Raw genomic sequence first — 10,943 nt, 5'->3', positions numbered from 1 at the left:
CGCGGTGGTTCGCTCCGCCGTGGCCGGCCGAGCCCGCTCCGGCCCCGCGCCTAGGAGGCGCCAAGATGGCGGCGGGCTGAGGGGGTGGGGAGAGGGAGGTGCCATGTCCCGCCCGAGCCGGGGGAACGGCGGGCGCTGGCGGCGAGAGAGCCGCGGCTCGGGCTCCGGCAGGAGCGGGGAGAGCCGCGGCACGCACTGGGCTGTGAGAGGGAACAACGGAGAGGGATAACGGAAGGAGAAGGAGACAGAGGGGAAAAAGCCCTATTCCCTCCTCCTGCTCCCGGAGATGGTCTCGCCCAGTCGGCGTGACGCGCCGGTCAGGGCCACGCCCCTCTGGGAACGGACCAATCAGCAGCGAGGCGGCTGGAATTATGAATGGGCTGTTACACACGTCACGCGCCTGCGTTTAAAGGGCCCGCGGCCGCTTGGGGACCCCGCCGGGACCTTCGGGGAGACAACGGGGACACCCCCGGCCCCGGGGTGCGGCCTGCGGGCTGGACACACCCGGGAAGGGGCTGCTGCGGCCTCCCGAACTCTCACCGACCCTTCCCTCCCACAGCCGATCCAGCCCTGCCCCTCCCATCCCCCCCAGACCACAAAGGACATTTAACAAACGACAGTGAAGTTTCTTAATTAAAAAGGTAAAATAAATCTACACTGCTGTACATATAGACATTACTTACATTACAAAATCCCAGAGAAATGTTTGCTGTGTCAGCTACGCTCTGCTCATTCCCTTTTTCCCCCTCAGAAACTGCTTATTTTGGTCAGAGATCAATGAAATAAATCTGTGAGCCACCAAATGCCAGCCACAGACACCCCACTGTGAGGTGTGGGTGCAAAGGGTGACAGTGTGGAACAGGGCTGGTGTAGTTCTGTCAAATTCCATGGGATTACCTCACACGTGCATCGGTTCTGTTCTGGATTTTAAGGATTAACAAAAGTAGATCTTCAGCTCTGGCACAGGAGGAAGCAGAGCTTGGTAATAATGTACAAAAATGACACCAGTCCGGATGGGGAGAGGAGGAGAAGCTCTAGCAATGGGTTAGAAATGGAACACAAAGGCCCCAAATGCAGAGGGCTCCAAGGGCTCAGCTCCGGGATCCTCTGAGGGAGCTGGAATTGTTCCTGGAGAGCTCTCACCTCTGGGAACAATCATCCACTGAGCTCCTGCCCAGGGTAGGGCCAGGACAGGCTTCACCTCTGCATAAAGTTCTTTTCCAGGGCAGCAGGAGTCCTCTGCAGGGAGTGGATGTTGCGCTTGACCCGATCCTCCAGGCTGGAGGTGGAGGCACTCTCCAGCTTCAAACGGCTGCAGGGAACAGGAGCAGAGACAGAAATCACAACCCTGTCTGAAGGAGAGCAGACAATTTCTACATTATTCTTAATAATTTATAAATATAATAATAAATATATTAAAATTAATATAATATAGAATTTATAAAATTATTTCTGAATTATTATCTGCATATAAAAAACTCCCAGAGTGGCAGAACATCAGCAATGCCCAGCTTGGGTCTGACTCCCAGTCAGCAAGAGCCATTTTTTGGCTCTCTTGCAAGAGCACTTTTTGGGCTGAGGGGAAAATTCGGGAACAGCAGCTCTGTCAGCCACAGGGGAGATATGCAATCCCATGATCTGAACACCGAGGGCCATCCCTCAGAAGCTGAATTCCCCTTGGATGAGGAGGGGGTAAAAGACTCACTGGAAGAATTTCCCATCCCTGGAGTCGAGTTTCTCCAGCTCCTTCTCCAGCTCCTCCTCCTTGCGGTGCTTCCTGAGGTTGTTGGCTCTCTCCTCTTCCCTCCACTTGGCATTTTCCATCATTTCCTGACGTTTTCGCTCCAGCTCCTCGGGAGAGATCTTTCTGTTTGGAGAGAGAGAGACAAATTCCATGAAAGAGAGACACACTTCATAAAACCATTTTCACAACGACCAGAGTTTGGCAGAGACAAAATTCTGCCAAGCTATAAATTGAAGAAAGGCACCTGCAGGAGTGAGTTTAATTAAAAAAGGAAAATCAGGGATTGTTTAGTTAGACTCTGAGAGGGAACAGAACCATCACATAGAGAATTTCCACCACCCTTGAATATCCTAATGAGAACCGGATTTATTTTGATGCAAATATCAAAATAAAAGTAATTGACAGTAGCTATAAGAGAGGTCAAAGGTTATAGGACATAATCTATACAGAAAAACACTTCTGGAGACATTTTTCTGTGAACCAGCAGCATGCCAGGCCCCTCATCTTCCTCACTTTGGGACAGTGGAATTGTTCAGGTTGGAAAAGGCTCAGATCAACCAAAGCTGGTTCACATTCCCCAGATGAGGGGGATTTAACACAGGTTTGTCTTTGGCAGCCAAGCTTGTGAGGACGTTTTTAAAATTTCCCTCCTTTTTAAAATATTCCACCTCCCCACATCCCAGCAGGAGGCTCTTTTCTCCCTCTTGAATTTAATCTCCCTCTTTAATTTAATTTTAATCCCTCTTGGATTTAATTGATCTCCTAATTGGTTTTAATTCCAAGATGATGCTGTCAGGATCCTTTTTTCGCCTGATGGAACAGAACCTCCTAATTACAGAATTCACAGAAACACTGGGTTGGAAGAGACCTTCGAGATCATTGAGTCCAACCCACGGCCAACATCTCAGTAAACCCTGGCACATCTAGGCTTTGTTAAACACACCCAGGGATGGTGACTCCACCAATTAACCAATTCTCATTTCTGCCCTGCTAGAGAAGCAGCACCACGAGCATTGCTGTGGGAAGGTGCCACCCACCAGCCAGCAGCACCTGTGTGTGATTTTCTGGGCATTTCACCTGTCCCACTCCAGCCACCAGAGGAAAATCTGGTGCCCAGGTGCCTCCCAGGGGTCTGTCCCCCAGCACAGGGACAGGGGACAGGACAGGGTGCCACTGACCTGGTGTAGCCCGGGGGGTGCTGGCGCCGGAAGCTCTTTTTGGGGGAAGGGCTCCTGGCTCTGCCCTTCTCCTCACGGCTGCTGTGCCTGCAACCCCAGAATCACCCTCATTAACACCAAAATCCACATTTGATTAGATCTTAATCACATTTATAAACATTTATAAACATTTATAAACATTCCTGGGGGTTTTAACACATCCTGAGGCTGAGGTGGCTCCCACAGCTGCAGGGCTGTTACCTGGCCACTCCAGGAACAATCCTAAACTGACAGACTCTGACTCCCAAGAGAGCACTGCATTTGACCTGAGGCTGTGAAGGCTTCTAAAACTGATAGATAGCACTGGCATTATGGGTGTGGAGTTGGTTAGAAGTGTGTAACATCACAGGGTGAAAAATTAAGAGTCTGGGGTTTTAGAATATATTAAGAAATATGAAGCAAGATGGTTGTTTTAGGGCAGAAGCAGGTTGTTCTTCACCTTCTTCTTTCTTCCTTCTTCATGGATTTGGGTGGTATTTTGTAATTGGACAGAAAAGTCCACACTGCGGGCTTCGAGTGACCAGTTATTGGGTTAGAAGTGAAAATAATCTAGGTCTAATTTCTTAATTGGATAGTTTGGCCTTAAAAGACCTTGTAACAAGAGATAGTTGGCCATTTTGTGCCTGGTTAATGAGAGACTGCAGAACTCCCTGCTGTGAGACTGTAACATTGATAATAAACAATAAACCCCTGAGTCTGAACGTGAACCATTGTCTCAAGTGCCTTCAATCCCGACTCCGACAGAGACAGAAAAAGGAAGCAGAGACCCCACAGGATTGCAGGGAACTCCCGTGCTTTCACCCACTCACTGTTTGCTGCGCCTGGAGGGGGACGCTGAGCTCCTCTGGGGGTTCCTCCTGCTGGAATGTCTCTGGGGAGAGCGGGACGGGCTCCGGGAGCGCTCCCGGGGGGCCCTGTCCTGGCCCGGGGAGCCCCGGGAGCGCAGCCCCGCCTCGGGGTCCCTCACCTGGAATCCAGAGGGAACACAGGGGTGGGAGCAGCCCCCACACAGGGCACAGGGGGTGAAGCTTGGGGCTGGCACAGCTGAGGGAGGGAATTCCTCCCTGGGGAGGGATTCCCAGACGAGCTGTGGCTGCTCCTGGATGCCTGGAAGTGGCCCGGGACAGGCTGGAGCAGCCTGGGACAGTGGGAACCCATGGGACAGGATGGGTTTTGATGTCCCTTCCCACCCATTCCATGGATAATGAGGAGCATCTGAACAACCTTATCCTGAATTCCTTATCCCAAATTCCAAGCAAAAGTCTGGCTGAGCTGGAATAATTTGAATTTCAAGGCTTAGATGGCCCCAAATTGAATTTAAAATTTATTCATTCCTGTTCCAGCTGCTGCAGCTATTCTCAAAACTCCTGGTTCTCCCCCCTCCCAGGGTGTACCTGTAAGCCATATCCCGGGATTTTGGAAGGAGCAGCCTTCCAGACGGAATTATCCACCCTCTTCTGAGACCTAGAAAGAAAATAAAGCCCTTTTGAAGCAAGCAAATGGCAAGAATAAATCAATTTTTACCACACGTTAATGATGCAAAACCAATGAAACAACAATTTAATGAAACACTTAATTAAAAGCATTAATTAGAAAGAAAAATCTGAGAGCAGGTGACAAACAAGCAGGAATGGAGACAGTTTTAGGAAAAAAAAAAAAAAAAAAGTAAAACTCACTTAATTCTGGGCCTCTCCTCCTCAGAGCTGGAGCTGGAGCTGCTGGAGCTGCGCCGCCGGTGCTTCTTGTGCTTTTTCTTCTTCTCCTTCTTCCTCTTCCTCTCCTTTTTATCCAAACTGTTCTGCAGCTGCAAAACCAAAAACTCCTTCAGGACCACACGGAAAACACCAGAATTCCACGTGGAAAAGCACAAAACCTGAAGCCAAACAAATCTCTAAAAATTATTTTTTAATTTAAAGACATTTGCATGATTTTTCTATTTAAAGGTGTAAAAATGTCTTTGCAGTGTTCACAAGAGAAATACCTTTATGAAAATGTAGAGATACTTACAAAAATTTACGGCCATTTATAAATTTCAAGCCAGAAAATCTCATTCAATGAGATTTATAAATGGGAATTTTTGATTATAAGAAAAGGGGAAACTCATCTTTATAGCCATTTATAAATTGCAATGTACGGATACATAAATCTAAATGTATGGATATGTAAATTTAAATTTATAAGCATATAAATCTTGTTAAACGAGATTTTCTCTCAGAATTGAGCAGTGTAAGGAGCAAACAGAGCTCGGCTCCTTGTCCTGGACAATAAAAATTCTAATTTTTGCACCTCCCCTGCCTCACACCTACCAAGGCTTTGATTTTCTTCATTTTCACCGGATTGTTTAAAACTTCTCTTTTCTTTTCCTCCTCCCTCTTCCTAAAGCAGGAAAAAGAAAATCAGTTTTTTCAATCATATTTGCACAAAAAGGATCCAGCAAGTGCAAGCTCTAAAAACAGAGAAAGCAGGAACAAAGAGAAATGCTGTGTATTTAGCAAAATTGAAGAGAAGTTCCCCCTTTTCTTATAATCAATCAAACTGCTTTTGATATATGGAATATATATTTATAGGATAATATACTTATAATCAATTGAACTGCTTTTGATATAGGATAATATATCTATTTATAGGATATATAGGAGATACATATATTAGAACATTTATAGCATATATATATATACTAAAGGATATATATATACAAGAGATGATATTTCTAATCAGTTAAACTGTTTTTGATACAGGATAGTATATATATTTATAGGACATATATATATATACAGGATAATATAATACTTATAATCAATTTAAGTGCTTTTGATACAGGCTAATTTGTAGTTTTTGAGTGCCCTTGTCTCTGCACACCTGATCATGAAGAGCGGGTCCTCACGGATCTTGGTGGCCATGTCCAGCACGGAGCTGGCCCCGGCCCTGGCGAAGATGGAGCCGGGCAGCAGCCCCGTGTCCCCAGCGCTGTCCTTGTCCCCAACCTTGTCCAGGATGAACTTGTCCACGGGGCGCCCCAGCAGGTACTCGTCCCTGTTCACCATCCCCCCGGGGCCCTGGTACATCCACTCCAGCTTCTCCTCACGCTTCCTGTGCCAAAAAACCCTTTATTCCTCCTGCTGCCTCCAGGGCTTGGCTGGAAGGTGAGCAGGGATGGTTTGGGGTTGGACTGTGGGACATGGCCCCAAGGATGGGATCAGAGGGATGGGATTGTTCAGCCTGGGAAAGTTTTGGGGTTGTTCAGTGCCTGACTGGGGCTCCAGGAGAACTGGAGAAGGATTTGGGACCAGGGGAATGGATTTGAATTGACAGAGGGCAGGGTGGGATGACATTTTGGGAAGGAATTCCTCCCTGGCAAGGAGGGGAGGGGATGGAACAGAAACCCCAGAGCAGCTGTGGCTGCCCCTGGATTCCTGGCAGTGCCCAAGGCCAGGTTGGACACTGGGGCTTGGAGCACTGGAACACTGGGATATGTCCCTGCCATGGCAGGGGAGGCACTGGAGGGGCTTTGTTGTCCCTTCCACCCCAACCTCTCCGTTGTCCTCGTGCTCTCCCCATGCTGTCCCTGTACTGTCCCCATGCAGTCCCTATGCTGTCCCCTGGCTCACTGCACGGTGCCCGTGTCCCTCCCTGTGCTGTCACACACAGTGCCCGTGTCCCCATGCCCATGTCCCTGTGCCAATGTCCCCGTGTCCCTGCTCACTGCACGGTGCCCGTGTTGCCGTGCCCTCACCACATGGTGGCCATGTCCCCGTGTCCCTGTGCTGTGACACATGGTGCCCATGTCCCTCTGCCTGTGTCCCCATGCTCTCACTACACAGTGCCTCTGTCCCCATGCCCTCACTGCACAGTGCCCCTGTCCCTGTGCCCATGTCCCTGCGCCCTCACCGCACGGTGCCCATGTCCTCGGCGTAGCGCTGCATCTCCTCCCGCGCCCGCTCCTCCTGTAGCTCCCGCTGCAGCTCCTCGATCTTCCTCCTCTCGGCCTCATGCTTCTGCTCCGCCTTCCACACCTTCTCCACATTGCGCAGCGTCTGCGGGTGCCAGCTCTTCTTCAGGTTCTGAGGAGAGGGGATTGGCACCGGGATTGGTACCAGGACCAGCACTGAGGGACCAGGGCAGCCCAGCAATGCCGGCAGCTGGGCCCGGAGAACGGACCCGCGGCTCCCACTGGCCCCGGGAGCGGCCTCAGTCCCGGGGCAGCCGCACATCCCGGCCCTGCAGCCCCTCCTTAGCCCCCCTCCGAACCACCCACTCTGACCCCTGCCACAGCCCCGGCCCCTTCAGCACTCACTGACCCCTCTCAGTCTCCCCCCCTCAGAAGCCCCACGCTCCCCTCCAAACCCCTCTCCCCTCCCCAGCTCCTCTCAGCCCTCCCAGGCCCTCTCCCTCCCGTCACCGCCCCAACCCCCTTCAGGCCCGCCCGCCCGCTCTCACCCCTCCTCCCCACCTCAGTTCCCCTCAGGCCACCCGAACCCTCTGAGCCCCCTCGGCCCCCCTCAGACTCCTCAGTGCCCTCTCACCGCCCACCCCCTGTCAGCCCTTCGACCCCCTTCACGCTCCCCCGGCCCCTGTGAACCCCCCCGGTTCCCTCATTCCCCCTCACCTCCCCCGGCCCCTCTCAGCCCCCCCCTCGTCTCCTCTCATTTTTCCCTTCTGCCCCCCCGGGTTCCGTCCGATCATCCCCGGTTCCCTGATTGCCCTCAGCCCTCCCCCGGTTCCCCTCACCAGGTCTCCCCCCCCCATCGCGCCCGCCGGCCGAACGCGTCCCCCGCCGCTACCGGGACAGGAAATGCGTCACCGCCGCGCGCCGCCGCTCGGGTTTCTGCGCCTCTTCCTCCACTGTGCGTCACGGGTGGAGGAGGAGGAAGAGAAAAGCGGTGGAGATGCCCCTCGGTGCCGAGCCTGGGGGGTGTTTTCATTCCGTTCATGGAATCCCGAATGGTTTGGGTGGGAAGGGACCCCAAAGCTCTCCATTTCCACCCCTGCCATAGTTAGGGACGGTAGACCTGCCACTGTCCCAGGTTGTCCCGTCCACCTGGCCTTGGACGCTGCCAGGGAATTCAGACAAGATCCGAGCCTGTTTCAAATGAGGCTGGTTACAGCAATACCAAAGAAACGCCTGGAAATGATGAAGTGAGTAATTTCAAAAGCACTCAAAGCCACGGGACGAGACTGTCCGGCTCTGCCCGTCACAGCGACGCGCGGAGCGGGTGGGCAGTGCGTCTGGCTCGGATCTTCAGGGCCGACGCGTTCCGGCCCCGAGTCCAATGACGCACAGCGTGCCCCGGGGCAGAGCCCGGCCTGTGCCGTCAACTCCGGTGGTGCCCGGCTGGGTCAGAACCTGGCATCTCCCAGTCCGTGGTCGGGCGGAAGGAAGGATTTCCTGTGTCGGGGCGAGTCAGAGCTGGCGATTTCCCGGGACAGAGCTGGCGAACCTCTCTAGATAGAGCAAATAATCCCCCAGGATACCGGCAGTAATCTCTCGGGATAACAGCTGTGATCTCCCAGTTTGGAGTTTGTGGTCTTCTGCGACAGAATCGCCATTTACCCTTCTGGTGCCAGGCGAGGTTTGAACCGGTAACCCCAAGGTTACTGGCCCAGAGCGCTGTCCCTGCGCCATCCTCGCGGCGCTCCCCCCGCCACGCCCCCGTTCCCGCGGCCGGGGCGTGGCTCAGGGGCAGCGCCGCCGCCTGTGGGGCTGTGGGTCAGAGGCTCGAGCCCCGAGGCTGCCTACACGGTGAGCTGTGGCACCGTAGCCACCCAACCGGCCTGGCCTGGAGTTCAGAGCCTGGAGGAAACAGCTCAGCGCGGCTGTGACTGCTAGTAACGCGTTATGCACATCATTCGCTGTGTAAATTAAGGGTAATTACTCCTACAGGAAAAACGGGAGATGCAGCTGTTGAGTTTGTGTGTTTCCTGCAGAACTCAGGAGAACAGAGTGGAAAAAATGGAAGTTCACGTTTGGCAAAACCCCGCCAAGTGATTTCCAGCACTTCAGAGGGGTAAGAAAAGCTGTCGGTGGTATGTGAATGAGGAATTTGTGGAGGAAAATGGGTGGAAAAGCAACAAAAGAGGAGGGGGCACCTGGAGTTGAACCAGGGACCTCTTGATCTGCAGTCAAATGCTCTACCACTGAGCTATACCCCCTGAGACAACCTCTGCACCTGGGAGACTGAAAAACATTTCTTGGGAAAGAAAAATCTTTTGCTCTCCAGGGATTAGGTTTCTTTCCTTGACAGCTCCCTGTGCAGCTCAGGGGGCGCCTGGTAAAGCTACAGGGAGTTGAATGTAATAAATGGTGGTAAAAATGAGACATTCAGGCCAATCTGATGCCTGCAGTGAATTTCAAACACAGAAAAGCTCACACAGGCAGGGAGTGGTCCTCACACAGGGCAGAACGTCCCTGCACATCCCCCAACACTCTGGCATTGCATTCTGGAGCTCGGAACCAATTCCGAGTGCACAGAGCCAGGTCACAGCTCCTGCTAGAGCTCTCCATGTGTTTTCTGGCAAAGGTTTGGGCAAAAGGGAGGTAAGAAAGAGGAGGGGGCACCTGGAGTTGAACCAGGGACCTCTTGATCTGCAGTCAAATGCTCTACCACTGAGCTATACCCCCTGGGAAACCAGCTGTGCCTGGGAGACTAAAAAACATTTCTTGGGAAAGAAAAATCTTTTGTTGTCCATGAATTGGATTTCTTTCCTTGACAGCTCCAGGGAGTGCCTGGTAAAGCTACATGGAGTTAAACGTGATAAATGATAGTAAAAATGAAATTTTACTTACAATTTAATAAATTAATTAAATAATTAAGAAATAAAATAAAATAATTTAATAAATAAGATAAAAGAGAAATTCTGTTGGTGATTACAGAGGATTAAGGACAGAGAAGAGCACACACAGACAGTGAGTGGTTAGAGCAGAACCCCACAACTTTCCCAGCTGAGCCTCTGTTCCTTGGATGCTGGAGCTCAGAACCAACACCCCACACACTCAGAGCTCTCCATGGATTTTTCCTGTGGCAAATTTTTGGCAAAAGGCAGGTGGAAGGAAGAAAAAAGAAGAGGGGGCACCTGGAGTTGAACCAGGGACCTCTTGATCTGCAGTCAAATGCTCTACCACTGAGCTATACCCCCTGTTCTTTACCTACCCATATAAAACATTTCAAGGATGTTTTTTCCCACATCCCTGAGTTTCCTGTGCCTGAGGATTTGGTTCTTGCTGCAGAACCTGTGGGGCAGCAGCAGCCATGGAGTCACTGCACTCCAGCATGGGTCCTTGGTCCAGTTCCTCCCTAGCTCTTTCCCTTCACTTCCTGGGAAAAAAAAATAAGAAATAATGAAAATTATAAGTGCAAAAATTATAAGAAGTGGAAAAAAGTGGAAAAATTAAAAGAAAAACGCCTCATAAAATCAGGTCTGCTCTGTTATGTTGTAATTTCTTCTAAAGAAAGCCTGCACCTTGCAGGTTCCCATGTCAAAGCAATCCTCTGTGAGCAGTTGGTTACCATAACAATCTATTCCTGGGTGAAAAAAAAACCTACACCTGCATAAACTGTTTTTACACTGTTAGAAAAAAGAAAATTATGTCTCACAAACAGCTTTTCCTGCCTGTACCCACTGGGGGTTTAAGTGACCAATCAATACAGAATAATCATTTGATACTAACCAATAATTGGCAAGAGAGCTGCTGATCAATTAGAGTCACACATGAGGTCTGTAAAACTGTATAAAAACAGTATTAAATGTATAAAATTGTATAAAAATGTACAAAATTTATAAAAACATAACTTTATTAGTTACGTGAATAAAGAATGGGCATTTTCCATCATGAAGAAAGTGGAGTCCTGAGTGGTTTATTTCCAGTTCCAGTCTGTCCCCTGAGTGCTCTGAACCTTGGAGTCCCTGATATTTTCCCCCAGCTTTCATCTCTGCCTGCAGCAGGGAAAAGAATGAGCAGGAGAAGATGCTGAGCTGCCATTCCA

General features: G+C 50.7%; 1 protein-coding gene, 1 long non-coding RNA gene and 3 other non-coding genes across 9 annotated transcripts; 1 reads left to right on the top strand and 4 right to left on the bottom strand.

The window, feature by feature from the left end:
* Window positions 1-615: 615 nt before the first annotated feature.
* CWC25 (CWC25 spliceosome associated protein) lies at window positions 616-8,032 on the bottom strand. 5 transcript variants are annotated; one of them, XM_054649511.2, is made up of 10 exons: window positions 7,743-8,032; window positions 6,850-7,022; window positions 5,821-6,051; window positions 5,268-5,337; window positions 4,638-4,765; window positions 4,356-4,425; window positions 3,771-3,928; window positions 2,923-3,009; window positions 1,706-1,867; window positions 1,054-1,312 (listed from the first exon to the last, which is right to left on the bottom strand). In XM_054649511.2, the coding sequence occupies exons 1-10, from the start codon at window positions 7,890-7,892 to the stop codon at window positions 1,198-1,200; spliced, it is 1,344 nt and encodes a 447-aa protein (XP_054505486.1). In that variant the 5' UTR covers window positions 7,893-8,032; the 3' UTR covers window positions 1,054-1,197. The 5 variants fall into 5 exon arrangements, with proteins under 5 accessions (XP_054505490.2, XP_054505486.1, XP_054505492.1 ...); XM_054649517.2 differs by having other exon boundaries at window positions 7,690-7,818; XM_077190827.1 differs by lacking the exon at window positions 2,923-3,009.
* Window positions 7,971-10,797, top strand: LOC143695747 (uncharacterized). Its single transcript, XR_013185277.1, has 2 exons — window positions 7,971-8,097; window positions 8,843-10,797. It is a non-coding gene; the product is annotated as an uncharacterized LOC143695747 (long non-coding RNA).
* TRNAC-GCA (transfer RNA cysteine (anticodon GCA)) lies at window positions 9,040-9,111 on the bottom strand. Its single transcript has one exon. It is a non-coding gene; the product is annotated as a tRNA-Cys (tRNA).
* On the bottom strand, window positions 9,509-9,580 carry TRNAC-GCA (transfer RNA cysteine (anticodon GCA)). The gene has a single exon. It is a non-coding gene; the product is annotated as a tRNA-Cys (tRNA).
* On the bottom strand, window positions 10,024-10,095 carry TRNAC-GCA (transfer RNA cysteine (anticodon GCA)). The gene has a single exon. It is a non-coding gene; the product is annotated as a tRNA-Cys (tRNA).
* Window positions 10,798-10,943: the final 146 nt, after the last annotated feature.

Source organism: Agelaius phoeniceus, chromosome 26, assembly GCF_051311805.1.
Source record: "Agelaius phoeniceus isolate bAgePho1 chromosome 26, bAgePho1.hap1, whole genome shotgun sequence".
Taxonomy (NCBI): Eukaryota; Metazoa; Chordata; class Aves; order Passeriformes; family Icteridae; genus Agelaius; species Agelaius phoeniceus.
The sequence above is the reverse complement of the archived record's forward strand: the minus strand, read 5'-3'. Positions and strand labels throughout refer to the sequence as shown.

Bases quoted from the DNA above. Each gene is read 5' to 3' on its own strand.
- CWC25 (XM_054649511.2), bottom strand. From the start codon at position 7,892: ATGAACGGAATGAAAACACCCCCCAGGCTCGGCACCGAGGGGCATCTC. The intron at 6,052-6,849 runs GTGAGGGCGCAG...TTTTTGGCACAG, and splicing joins GAGGACATGGGCACCGTGCG to GAAGCGTGAGGAGAAGCTGG. The intron at 1,313-1,705 runs GTGAGTCTTTTA...TGTTCCCTGCAG, and splicing joins AGGGATGGGAAATTCTTCCA to CCGTTTGAAGCTGGAGAGTG.